Consider the following 14,237-nt stretch of genomic DNA (forward strand, 5'->3'; position numbering starts at 1 on the left):
AGGAGGGAAGGTCTTACGAGGAAAGGCTGAGGGACTGGAGGCTGTTTTCGTTAGAGAGAAGAAGGTTGAGAGGTGACTTACATGGAATAGTGTCGGTTAGATGGGCTTCAGATTGGTATGACAGGTTGGCGCAACAGAGGGCCGAAGGGCCTGTACTGCACTGTAATGTTCTATGTTCTATCCACCCGAGTTGCCACTTTCAGGCATCTGTGGATCTGTACTCCCAGAACCCTCTGTCAATGCTCCCAAGGGTTGTGCCATTTATGTTTCGTTTGCACCTGAATTTGATCTTCCAAAATGCATCACCTTGTATTTGTCCGGATTAGAATCCATCTGCTTGCGATTTCTGCATTTATATGGCAACTTGTCCAGCAATTTCTCAAACAATGTGAAAATGACCAGGTAATTTATTCTTGTGCTTTTGACTGAGAAACAAGCAATGACAAAGAGACTTGGAATAAATTTCCCTGCTCTTTAAAATTCTGTCGTAGAATTGTTTGCATTCATCCGAGAGACTTGGTCCATCATTTCATATGAAAGACTGCATCTAAAACAAGCCTCCAAGTACTGCACGAGAGGGTCAGCCCAGAACATATGGCCATATCTCCAAAATAGTACTCAAAATCAACATCAACTTGAAGTTAAGGTGCGTTGTCACAGCCACAGCTAACATTGAGGGGAAACATGTTACTACACAGACATGGGCCAGTTGAAAAGTGACTGTTGCTTCCCCCCAGAACTTTACATTAAAATATATACAAGGAAATGCTTAAAGGAATCACAGCAAATTTAACACATCCATCAAGATTTCTACTCTAGAAAAAGAAACCATTAATCCACACCAGTCAGCGAACTCCTACTAAAGCATCACAATCTTCAGCCCAATCTTCGAGCAGACTGGTGACTGGCTTTCTTCACTTTCACAGACTTGCTCCTTGCAAATCTTCGGGAGGCAGGAAAGGAGACAGTATGGAAGTACCTGGTGAATACCAGTGAATTTTCCAAATATTTTCAGAAACAATATTGCATTCTATCGAATACTTTGAGCCTTCCCAACACATCTCTCCAACATTTCAAGCAGAGTTGTGCAATCTTATTAACAGCAAGATTTGACTTGTGCATTAAAATACATGTGCAGAAAGCCTGCATAGGTTGGGGGCATTTGGCTCCAAACGCCTGATCCACCATCCAGCTAGACTATAGCTGACCGTCTACCCCTCTGTCATTTCCTTGCACTTTTCTCATAGCTCTGCAAAATGTTCCCCTGCAACTGAGCCTCCACACCATTCGGGCAGAGAATTGTGAAGATTCAATACCCTAATTGGTCAAATTACTCATCAGTCCTCCATGACCTACTCTTTCCCAATCTCTCTCTCTCCTCATTCTCAATTGTGCCAATCAGTAACATCCTTTTACATCCACCTTGTCAAGGTGTGCAAGCAGTTTTTATACTTTAGGTGAAAACACCACTCTCACATTCTAAACCCTAGGGAATAAAGACCCAGATACACAAACCTCTCCTCAATCCCAACCATCAGTTTGGTTTACCTTCATTGTATTTTTCACAGAGGAATTACATTCTTCCTGACAAATCGAAACAAACTATGTACCACACTCTACATGCTGTTTCACCATGCTTACACAATTGCAACAAGACAACATTCCTTCTGTACTGAAATAATCTTGCAGTAAAGAGTACCATACCATTAGCCTAATTTCCAGCTACACATTGATATTAGCTTTTATTATGAAAAGACCACCCAAGTCCCACTATGCAACAGTTCCCAATTTAGCATTTGATACTACTTGTTTTTCCACATTATGTCCGATCTGTTATGTTAATAGTTAATTATTAAACAAGTCTAAATCCACCTGACAGGGGCAGCAGTGGCTGCCCCTGCCTCACAGCAACAGGGTCCCGGGTTCGATTCCAGCCTCGGGCGACTATCTGTGTGGAGTTTGCACATTCTCCTCGTGTCTGCATGGGTTGCCTCCGGGTGCTCTGGTTTCCTCCCACAATCCAAAGATATGCAGGTTAGATGAATTGGCCATGCTAAATTGCCCAGGAGAAAGTAAGGGCTGGAGATGCTGGAGATTAGAGATGAAAAATGTGTTGCTGGAAAAGCGCAACAGGTCAGGCCGCATCCAAGGAGTGGGAGAATCGACATTACAGGCATAAGCCGAAACATCGATTCTCCTGCTCCTTGGATGCTGCCTGACCTGCTGCACTTTTCCAGCAACGCTAAATTGCCCAGGAGAAAGTAAGGACTGGAGATGCTGGAGATTAGAGATGAAAAATGTGTTGCTGGAAAAGCGCAGCAGGTCAGGCCGCATCCAAGGAGTGGGAGAATCGACATTACAGGCATAAGCCGAAACATCGATTCTCCTGCTCCTTGGATGCTGCCTGACCTGCTGCACTTTTCCAGCAACACATTTTTCATGCTAAATTGTCCACAGTGTTAGGTGCATTAGTCAAGGGTAAATATAGGGGAATGGGTTATCCTTCGGAGGGTCGGTGCAGACTTGTTGGGCCGAAGGGCCTGTTTCCACACTGTAGGAAATCTAATCTAATAAGTGTTCACACCCTCTCAATTCATCACCAACTTTAGTCCCGACGTCCAAATCATTGTTAAAAATTGCAAACAGCTGGGGTCCCAAGCATTGATCCTTGGAGCATCTCATTAGTCAGTCAGTCAACCCAAGAATGACCGTTTTCTCACTGTTAACCCATTTCCAATCCATGCTAACATATGACCATTGTTCATTCTAACTTTGCTTACTCAAGGCCTAATCAAAATTCTTCTGAAAATCCAAAGAGACACCACATAACTGACCCATGGGATTTAATCAAACTTTAAGTCTCACCAATCTCTCATGTACTTACTTTTTATTATTTTTTTAATTTTTTTTTTATTTTTCTTTACAATCTATTCCTCATTCTTCGTCCCTTGATATTCCCATTTCTAGCGGATTCTATTTAATTCTCTTTGAAGACAGTATATTTAGTTTCTCTACCATCTTATAATTACTCATTATAAATGTTCCTGTCTGACTGCAAACTGCCAAAATTTGCTTTAGTTAATATTTTCCTTTCCACATGCCTATTGAAGCTATGATGTTTCTTGCTAACTTACTTTCATGCTCAAGTTTCTCTCAGTTTCCTGGCCTTCCTTTGCAGGATTTATTCAGGAATGAAATAGTTTACTTTCCAGAGGATTTTGAAATTAAACTCTGCTCCTCAATGGTTGCGGAAACAATTAAAATTCAAAACTTGTGATCAAAAGAGGTTTCTTAAAAGTGTGTACAAGAGTGGGTAAATGAAATGGAAGCAGACATCAGCCACAATTTAAACTGAATTAGAGACAAAAAAAACTGCAGATGCTAGAATCCAAGGTAGACAAGCAACACGCTGGAAGAACACGGCAAGCCAAGCAGCATCAGGTGGAAAAAGTCAACATTCTGGATGCAACTCTTCTTCAGGACCGGGGGTGGGGGGGGGGGGGCGGGGAGGGTGGTGAGGTGGGGATAGGTGAAGACAGATAGAGGGTACAATTTGGTTGGTCAATGGGAGGAATGAATTCGGTTGGCGGCGAGAAGGAAAGGTTGATGAGAGGAATGGAAGGGAGAAGGTGGGGCTGAGAAGGGAGTCAGGGAATGGGAAAGGTGGTTATTTGAAATTGGAAAACTCACTTTAGGCTGCTAAGGTGGGAGATGGGGTGTTATTCCTCCAATTTATGATCGGATTCATTGTGGCAATGGAGGCGTCCAAGGATAGTCACGTCGGAAAGGGAGTGGGAAGGTGAATTTAAATAGGCGGTAACTAGGTGGTCAGGTCGGCCCCTGCGGGCCTCGCTGAGATGGTTGGTGAAACGTTCCCTTTGTTTACGTTTGGTCTGCCCAATGTTGAGGACAACACTGGTTCAAAAGGTTAAATGGTCCACACCTGGTCCCAGATATTTGGAGAAGAACCTTCTGCAGCAATTCCAGATATGCCCTTCTGTTTTTTGTTACAAGTAATTCAGAACCAATAAATTGTTTCGAACTAGGTGAAATGAGAGAAGGCAAGTTCACAATATCCCATGGATTTAAACACCAAAAGCAAATGTTACTTTAGTCAGAATAGTAAAGCAAACGGTACTGTTTGCCTTCTACCATTTAGAATTCATAAAGTGAATGCAAATTAAGAAAACCATGGTTGAATACACAACACATTAAATGAGATGCTAGCAGGACAGATCCCACAGATTTCTTAGCAACTGACCCAAACAATGATCCATGAGTTACAACATTTAATATGAACACCTTCTCCTTCTCTAGGCAATTCTTCTACCAAAAGATTTGGCTTCTGAATTTTCTTAAAAATCAACTCAAATTGCCTCAATTAATGTTCACCTCTCCGATGACTCAAACAAAAAGTGAAAAAACTTACGTCTAGCAGTACCCATGGTGAAGGTAACAGTCTAATCCGCCTCTCCAAATACTTTCAAAGAAGGCGTCTCTTCACACCTCTTCCCACAGATGGTGCTATCCTGAGTTTCTCCAGTACATTTTCCTCAATGGTTTAATCTCTTTTCCAGAGAGTGGATCCCTCCAAAGCACAATTCTAGCCCTTGCATGTCCAATTAGCTTCACCAATTTATCATGAATTTTTTCCAAACTCTAGCCTATCTGTGCACAGATCTAAAAAAATGGTTCACAAGGCTTCTGAGCCATTACCCTCTCCACACAACAAGTCACGTTCTGGTGCCTTCTCAATGTCCTAGGGCTTCAAGTCCCAAAGGGAACCAAATAGCACTGCCTGGAGCATCTTTCTCCTCCTTCCAGCTATGACAGGACTCCCTTTTCAGTGCATACTTCTGTGGTAGCTTTCATACTAGATCATGCAGACACAACTTGTTTGGATAGCCAAACCGTTGAACTGTCGGAGGAAACTGGAACACAGTCATACTGTGCTCTATGCAAAAGTGGAGTCTGCCTGAAAAAAAACATTTGACTTCTGCCTAGAAATAGACTAAGTTAGCTTACAGAAATTCAAATCTTGCTTGATGACCAGAGGTAAATATGACCAGCATAAAATATTTGAACCAATTATAAAAAAGTGGATTTGTGAAATCTGTAAAATTTGAGAGCAAATGGTGGATTACAATTTGCCACATACCAGATATTAACAGAACAATAAATGCTAGAATAGTCTTGTACAGTCAATAAATTGGGTTAAAAAAGAAAAAAATCAAGATCAAGCTTCTTTGCATCTTGGAGCAACAGGTTTCTTTTCAGACAAAAAACCCAGTTTGAAGTGTGGCCAGATAGCATGGTTTGTCTTCAGCTTTTAGTATTCAAATGTTATACATGAGATATGCTTGGTCAAAGAAGTAAGAAAAATGAAATTAGCCATGAAAGATTACAGTTCAATTGGTTGATAAGGTAATAAATAGAAGATCGACTGACTATATTATGCAAAGATAACTTAATAAAACACATTCCTGAGAGGATTAAGAATCAATTCAGAGGTAGCTTTGAAATGATCAATTGTTAAAATGGATTCCAGAAAAGATAACATCTTATTGAAGTGATGCACCTTTTCTCCTTTTTACATACTATGTTCCTTAAAGTTAGGAGAAAGTGGAGTTGACATTGAGCCCAATGACCCTTCTTCAGAACATTCTGAAGGAGCATCACTTGACCCAAAACATTAACTCTGCTTTCTCTCTACAGACACTGTCTGTAAGTCATTCCAGTAATTTCTATTGTTTCTGATCTTCAGCATCTGCAGTTCTTTGGTTCACTTTCCTTAAAGTGTTCTTTGGAGGCCTTAAAAGACAGAAGGCAGAAAGCCACTCTGTAGAATTAGCCAGAAGCTGATTCCATGTGCAGCATCATTAAGTGCCTTGTTTCCCCTTCTGTGAACAGAAGGAAGTTGACTTAACTGTTTAATGTTAACATAGCAGCTCGTTGAGAATGCTTTGATTTATGATAATGTTAGGTATGCATTTCCCTCTCCTCCCAAAACAACCAGACTGTTACACCAAGATATGAGTACTTCTTTCCCATATGATCACTGTGTCCCTCAGATGTTCCTGTTCACTGTATTCTCAGCATTCAAGAGACCACTCACTTTTTGTACCATAATTGGAAAGAAAGTAAGTTGGACTGCTGTACTGCTAAAAGCATCAAGAAAGTTTTTGAAATTTGAAGATCAAGTGGTATTATGTTATGTGTACTTTAGGTGCACGTGTTACATTTTGGAGCAAGTAGTTATTTTTTGAGACAGCTTGATACCAAGAGTCTTTGAGTTGAGGGAAAATTGCATGACAACAGCCTTAGATCTGGTCCAGCTACAAATTATCAGAGACCTGAGATGTGTACTCAGACATCTAAAAGACTACTAACAAGAAACATCTGCCACCGCCTGAGTCAAAAAGCCAAAACATGACAAAGTAACAGAGCAGATCTGGGCCCACCTGATCACCTATTGAATCAAACATCTGCTCTGTGTCATCATCTTGAAACAAGCCAAGAGAACTGAGGAACAAAAAACTCGTCCCACGTTGTAGTCTGGATTCTAACTACAGAATTTGTTCTCTAAGTCACCCATCATAAATATTTTCCCACCTGTAACCAGAGTTCCTTCTAAATTTCCGATTGGTTTTGTGGACAACCGAGGCCTGTGCCCGGCTTCTAGACTGGAGATCAATGCCATTGAGCTGTGTGCCATGACAGGATGGCCATGTGTGGAATAGTCAAGTGGCTGCTCACACGCAAGTAGCCTGGAGAGAACATTGTTCAGAACACATTGTGGGCGGCACGGTGGCACAGTGGTTGATCAAGACCCAGGTTCAATTCCCGCCTCAGGCAACTGTCTGGTGTGGAGTTTGCACATTCTCCCCGTGTCTGCGTGGGTTTCCTCCGGGTGCTCCGGTTTCCTCCCACAGTCACAAAGATATGCGGGTCAGGTGAATTGGCCATGCTAAATAGTAATCTAATCTAAAAGTAATCTAATCTAAAAGTAATCTAATCTAAAAGTAATCTAATCTAAAAACACTTGTGTCAAGCTCTGCTTTGGTCTGTTTTATTTGTAAATGGGAGCCTATATTTAGGGTTTTACAAAAGGTATTAACTTAATTTGTACATAATGAATAAACCATTTCTTGTTGGCCATTTGTTAAAGTAACTGTTATAATAAACAGTTACTTTACTGTTAATCATAAAACCCAGTGTGAATTTGGTCCCAAGCAGCAGTCAGGCAGATAAATTAACCATCTTCATAGTTTAATTGGATTGTTACAAATTTGGAACAGTTTGTGAAAAAGTGGGGTTCTATTATCAATGTACTCTTCCCAATTGAATTGTAACAAGGACAAGTTTTCTTTTTGTCTCCTTTCACTGGATTGCTATGTTAACCCAAGCCTCACCAAGACATCATTCAGTCTCTTTTGGAACCAAAATAATTCCCTTCACAATTAACTATTAAGCAATCAAGCATCGACTAACTGCACAGCGAAGTTACCAAGAAAGTGACTAAGTTTTTCAACAACTAACACGTTCTGCTCAACTTCCTTTGGAGGGGTTGGTAATAAGTAAAATTTGGATTTTTGCAGCAACAGAGAAAATGAAACTTTTTTCAAAAGGTTTTAGCTTAACAAAAATCATAAACATGGATTACAAGCCACACATCTCTACAGCATTAAAAGCAATGATACAATCTCTCTTAGAAGGAACTCTGAAGTAATCCTGTACATCTTATAAAAAACATGTAATGTGTTACAACAACTACCAATCACCATACTGCACCATAATTGGTTCACAGCATGTTACTGACCACAAATAATTTCAACCAAAAGTAAATCTCCCACAATACAATCAGTATTAGAAGATACGTGCAAGGACTGGAGCATAAAACCACATCATGCAAGTGTGGGTCAGCTCAAGTGCTTCTACTCTTTTAAAGGTTAAACATGGTCACAAGTTTCCATTCAGACTGTACAAAGCAAAGGCACAGGTCAACTAGCAGCTAGACTGGTTCAAATGATTTCATTTGCCCACGAGAGGTCTTTGAGAAGCCAGAATCAATTCCTGATAAATAGTGGAGTTCTCTGTACAACCCAAATTAGATTAGATTAGATTAGATTTCCTCCAGTCTGGCAAGTCCACACCGACCCTCCGAGGAGCAACCGACCCAGACCCATTCCCCGACATTTACCCCTGACTAATGCGCCTAACACTACGGGCACTTTAGCATGGCCAAGTCACCTGACCTGCACATGTTTGAACTGTGGGAGGAAACCAGAGAACCCAGAGGAAACCCACGCAGACATGGGGAGAATGTTAAAATTCAATGTTAATACTCATGGACGGCACGGTGTCACAGTGGTTAGCACTGCTGCCTCACAGCACTAGAGACCTGGGTTCAATTCCCTCAGGCGACTCTCCGTGTGGAGTTTGCACATTCTCCCAGTGTCTGCATGGGTTTCCTCCAGGTGCTCCGGTTTCCTCCCACAATCCAAAAATGTGCAGGTTGGGTGAACTGGCCACGCTAAATTGCCCATGTAGGGGAATGGGTCTGGGTGGGTTGCGGGTCGGCGTGGACTTGTTGGGCCGAAGGGCCTGTTTCCACACTAAGTAACCTATCTATCCACATGGACAGTTGACTGAGGTAGGAATTGAACCCAGGTCCCTGGTGGTGTGAGGCAGCAGTGCTAACCACTGAGCCACCATGCTGCCCAAATTATTTAAAGCAAATGCATGAAATCAACACAATTGTGCTTATGTGTACAGAGGAAACCAAAATATGCAAAGCAAATCTGCACCACACCGAACACATCATAGATGATACAAAATCAAGTTACTGGAATAAGTCAGGTCTGGCAGCATCTGTGGAAAGAAAGCAGAGTTAACATATCGGATTCAATGATCTTTCTTCAGAATTGATAACAGGTAGGAATCAACTAGGAGAAAGTGAGGACTGCCGATGCTGGAGATCAGAGTCAAGAGTGTGATGCTGGAAAAGCACAGCAGGTCAGGCAGCATCCAAGGAGGAGAATCAACGTTTCGGGCATACACCCTTCATCAGGTAGGAAAAGACCTGGGGTTTTGGGAGGAGGTGGGGCCTTAATGGGGGCACAGCCAATCCATTTTCACCTCCTTATGGTCCTCATTATCAGCTTGTTTCCCTCCCTACCATTATCTTTGTCTAGCTTTCCCTGAGTTGTCTCCATCTACAATTTACTCTGTTCCCATCCCAACTTCAACATATAAACACCACCTTTTCCTCGCCGCTATCCAGTTCTGAGGAAGAGTCAGTAGAGTGTAAATCTTAACTTTGTTTCTTTCTCCAACAGGTGCTGCCAGACCCTCTGAGATCCTCCAGCAACTTATGTTTCCAGCATCAGCAGTGCTACATATTTTTAAAAATCTTATTGTAGATACATTTTTCTCTGTCAAGAAACACAGTTAAATCTAAACCATTGAGGTTACAAGCATTGTAAGCTTCATATCTACAATCAGAGTAATTTAGCACAATAATTCTACAGCACTCTAAAATGGATCAACAGGGTTCAACAGACATTTGCCACCACAGCTCAGTAATCCATCAAGTCCATGCTGGCTTTCTGCACAGCAATCCACTCAGTGCCCTCCAACTGCTCAAATTCCTTAGCTCAGCAGTCTACTTCCCTCAAGTGCCCAGCCAATTTCACCCACCTCTCTTCTTCCCACTAATGCCCATCACCTACAAAGCACAAGTGTGGTATAAGACACTGGCCTGATGGAAGCAGCACTCGATATGTTGAGCATCCTCCTGTATGAAGCTTGCCACACCATTCACCACTTTAAATGCTAGCTTTTCCAACCACCACACCGGCAATACATCTATTAATGCATGGGAGTAATTCATCAAGATACCGAAGACAGCGTCTTCCAAATCTATGACTTACACCTAGAAAGCCAAAGGCAGCAAATGCACAGAAGCACTACCACCTTCAAGTTCTCTGATTCCCGCCCCACTGTCTTATAAACAAGCCACTGGCTTTCACTGTTGATGGATCAGAATCCTAGAAATCAGTCCTCATCAACATGTGCGCTCACATACACACCAAGAACAGCAACAATTCAAGGCAGTAGCTTACCTTCAACTGCAAGGGCAATCAGACATGGACAACAAAGGCTGGCCTTTAAGGGCAGCACAGCAATTCAGTGGTTAGCACTGCTGCTTCACAGCACCAGGGACCTGGGTTCGATTCCTGCCTTGGGTGACTGTCTGTATGGAGTTTGCACATTCTCCCAGTGTCTGTGTGGGTTTCCTCCGGGTGCTCCGGTTTTCTCCCACCATCCAAAGGTGAATTGGCCATGCTAAATTGCCAATAGGGTTAGGTGCATTAAAGGGAAATAGGTTTGAGTGGGTTACTCTTCAAAAGGTCAGTGTGGACTTGTTGTCTCTCTCCCACTGCAACCCCCAGGTCATCTCACCTTCATCTCCACCCCACTCTGACCTAATCAACTCCATCCCCACCCCCGTTCACCTATTTTACTCTATGCTACTTTCTCCCCACCCCCAACTTCCCTTATTTATCTCTCCACCCTGCAGGCACCCTGCTTCTATTCCTGATGAAGGGCTTTTGCCCAAAACATCGATTTTCCTGCTCCTCGGATGCTGCCTGACGTGCTGTGCTTTTCCAGCACCACTCGAATCTAGACTCTGGTTTCCAGCATCTGCAGTCCTTGTTTTTACCTAGGACTCCGTGCTGTCAGGTTTTCCAGTGCAGTCATGCAATGCTACTAGCTATGAGTGTATTTTCCCTTACTGCCCCTCAAACAGACAATAAAAATTGCCAAGTGTTGGCAGACACAAATATCCGATCAAGCAGCTTTAAGGGTCTACTGCAAACCACAATGCAAAAACAAAATTGTACTATATTACTACAATATTCATAAAAGAGTTTAAAGCCAGTCTTACAGGTGAAAAATAGCAAAGTGCAGCCCTGCCTATAGTGGTCATTGCACCATTTCAGAGAGCAGGGCAGTTTTGCATTGGCGTCCCAGCCAAACTTTATGCCTCACATCCTTCAGGCCATCATTACATTGGTGTGTGGCAGATTATTATACATAATTTGGGTGCCATGTTAATTATATTTCATGAGTACTTTACCAAAAGTGCCCTGAAAGATACTATGAAAATACAAGTCTACTATTTTTCTAAGCAGGATTGACAACGCCATTCCTAATGCAGAACACTTGAGTCTGAGGTTAGCTATCTCTGTGCAGACCAGAAATCAAATCCAAAGGCAAGTTTAGCAATGGAGGCAAGAGACCATATTGTTCATATTTTCACAAGATCAAAGTAAAAATATTCAAAAGAAATCCTCAAAGCAAATAAAGGAAATACTCTTAAAAGCAACTTCACATCTCCTTAGTGCACCCTTGATTAGACGAACCTGTCCACGTATTGCAGCTCCAATTGGTTCATCACGGATCCAAGATTTTGGTTCAGCTGTGAAGGAAAGAAAAAAGGAATGAGTCATCAGGATGGAGAACATCACATGGGGGATGATACAGCTAACAAGGAAACAAATGTTTCTTTGCCACAAGTGTCACTGGAATATGCAACTCTACGCTACCTGCAGTGATTGACAGAAACAACTTGGATGAGTAAATAGGAAGCTAGATAAGCACAAGGGAGAAATGCTTAGCTGGGGGAGAGATTAAGTCAGTAAAAATTACTCATGGCAGTTAGTTCAGGTGGCTGGTTTCCAATGCAGACAATAGCATGGTTGAATACCTGTACTGGTTGAGGTCACTGTGAAGTTCCCACCTTGTTAATTGCTCCCCTTGCCTTTAGTGTGATGACTTTTAAGGTTAAACCAGTTGTCTCTCTCAAGTGAGACAGCAGCCCTGTGTCCTCTGGGACCATGCTGACTTTTACTATTACTGACATGGAGTGATGGAGCTTAATGCTTCATCTCTATGCCAGAAATAAAACCAAATTTAAACCAGTCCTCTAGAGAAGGTAATGAAGGGAAACAAGGACACACCAGCCACAGAATCTGAGCAATAGCAGGAGAGCATCACAGAATACCAGATTGTGTTTTGCAATTCTCTGCAGCAATGTGGCTACAATGACTTTAACAGCTTAGGATCTACAATGGAAATTGTGTTCAAGAAAATTAAGTGTATTATTCCACACACTAAGGCCAGACAAGTCATCGAACAATTGTCAGTCACATTCAAACTGTCAAGTTTGTGCAATGGTAACACTATTTAATCAAACAAAACAAAGTAGTCAACTATTGGGATAATTTGCTTTTGTGTAACCATTTCGCTCATGCCAACCAACCAGACCAATCCTAAACAAAGCTTCTCCCAATAAACACATTTTGATAAAATCTAAAGCAATAACTAATTAAAAATACAATTCACATTCTTGTCTCCAATTTTAATTTGATACTGCATAATCATTGCATGATTTCAATATTGCCAGACTCCAGAATAGATATGCTATGTTAGAATTCATAGCATATGAAGGAGTCCATTCTATCCATGACACCTCTAAGCTCTTTGAAAGTGCAACCCAACCCACCCCACTCCCCCACCATTCCCTTTAACCTTGCATGTTTTTGCTATCTACTCAATACTTATTACATTAAAGGCTGATCATACACAACTTTTCTATGAATCTCAAACTGTTCTTTCATCCCTTCAATCAGCACACTTGAAATTAACTGGCCATTACTTCATCTGCACCTAGTCCATCCTACTCTCGTGATGGCATTATTGAACAAAGATTACTGCTCTTGAAGACCCTTGGGGCAATTTTAAGTAAAATAACATCAAGACAAGAGGAGATATTGGTCAGATGAACAAAAACTTCAAAATGGAGAATCTGGTCAATGCAGTGTAAGGTGGGAATTCTTCAGCTCAGGGCCTTGGCACCTGAAGGCACAGCTGCCAATAGTGAAACAATTAAAATCAGGGATGCTCAAGAGCAGAGAATTACTGAGTGAAGGCTTCAGTGTGTCATGGGGCTCATGGAGTTGAGAGTTAAGGGGGAATGACATGGAAGAATTTGAGAGCAAGCATGGGAATTTAAAACATATTTTTATTATTTTGGGACCAGCAATACAGGATAAGGAAACAAGCCTTCATGCGCTTTAAAACACAGGCAGAGCTTTAGATCGCCAAGTTGACAGAACCTAAGCTCTTCAAACATTAGAAATTAAAACATCAAGCCGACTAATCATCACATACCTTGCTCATTTCTTTATGAAACGTTTCCTCCAGACCAGCTATATTTTGGAATGTGTTCACATAAAAACCAACACGGCTGTGAAAAGCAAAGAAAGAGACACTCAACAAGAGCAAGGTAGTATGCAGTTAAGAACAGGATTAATATCACAGATCATTGCAAAGTTTGATTGTTACAACAATTCAAGTGTTTGAATGCAATGACTTCTTAAAATAGTAATGGTTGGAAGTGGAGAAAGTCCACATATGCAAGTTAAAATGTCATAAAAAGTTTTGGATGTAGGTTTGCTCGCTGAGCTGAAAAAGGTTCATTTCCACGACGTTTCGTTACCTTACTTGGTAACATCTTCAGTGGATCTCGTGCAAAGCAATGCTGAAATTTCCTGCTTCCTATTTATATGTTTGGGTTTCTTTGGGTGGTGATGTCATTTCCTGTGAAATTACTTCCTGTTCCTTTTCTCAGGGGGTGGTAGATAGCGTCTTACTCTGTTTGTTGATAGAGTTCCGACTGGAATGCCATGCTTCTAGGAATTCTCGTGTGTATCTCTGTTTGGCTTGTCCTAGGATGCATGTATTGTCCCAGTCAAAGTGGTGTCCTTCCTCATCCGTATGTGAGAATACTAATAAGAGAAGGTCATGTCTTTTTGTGGCTAGTTGGTGTTCATGTAGCCTGGTGGCTAGTTTTCGGCCTGTTTGTCCAATGTAGTGTTTGCTACAGTCCTTGCACAGTATTTTGTAAATGACGTTAGTTTTGCTCATGGTCTATAGTTTCAAGTTCATTAGCTGCTGTTTTAGCGTGTTGGTGGGTTTGTGGGCTACCATGATGCAATGGGGTCCGAGTTGTCTGGCAGTCTTTTTCAAGATATCTTTGAAGGAGGAGTGTGGCTCGGGTTTCTGGGCGCGTTTTGTCTGCTTGTTTGGGTTTGTTGCTGAGAAATTGGCAGACTGTTCATTGGGTACCCATTCTTTTTGAATACATGGTAGAGGTGATTTTCCTCTGC

General features: G+C 41.7%; 1 protein-coding gene across 5 annotated transcripts in view; it reads right to left on the minus strand.

Annotated features, from left to right (window-relative positions):
* LOC122551801 (myc box-dependent-interacting protein 1-like) overlaps nt 1–14,237 on the minus strand; it is a 156,329-nt gene that overhangs the window by 36,669 nt on the left and 105,423 nt on the right. For all 5 annotated transcript variants that reach the window (XM_043694269.1, XM_043694271.1, XM_043694270.1 and 2 more), the window contains 2 exons: nt 13,240–13,315; nt 11,430–11,485 (listed from right to left, as the gene is read on the minus strand). In XM_043694269.1, the coding sequence (XP_043550204.1) occupies nt 11,430–11,485; nt 13,240–13,315 (132 nt within the window). The remainder of the gene's footprint in view (nt 1–11,429; nt 11,486–13,239; nt 13,316–14,237) is intronic.

The sequence above is a fragment of the Chiloscyllium plagiosum genome, chromosome 7 (genome assembly GCF_004010195.1).
Source record: "Chiloscyllium plagiosum isolate BGI_BamShark_2017 chromosome 7, ASM401019v2, whole genome shotgun sequence".
Lineage (NCBI taxonomy): Eukaryota > Metazoa > Chordata > Chondrichthyes > Orectolobiformes > Hemiscylliidae > Chiloscyllium > Chiloscyllium plagiosum.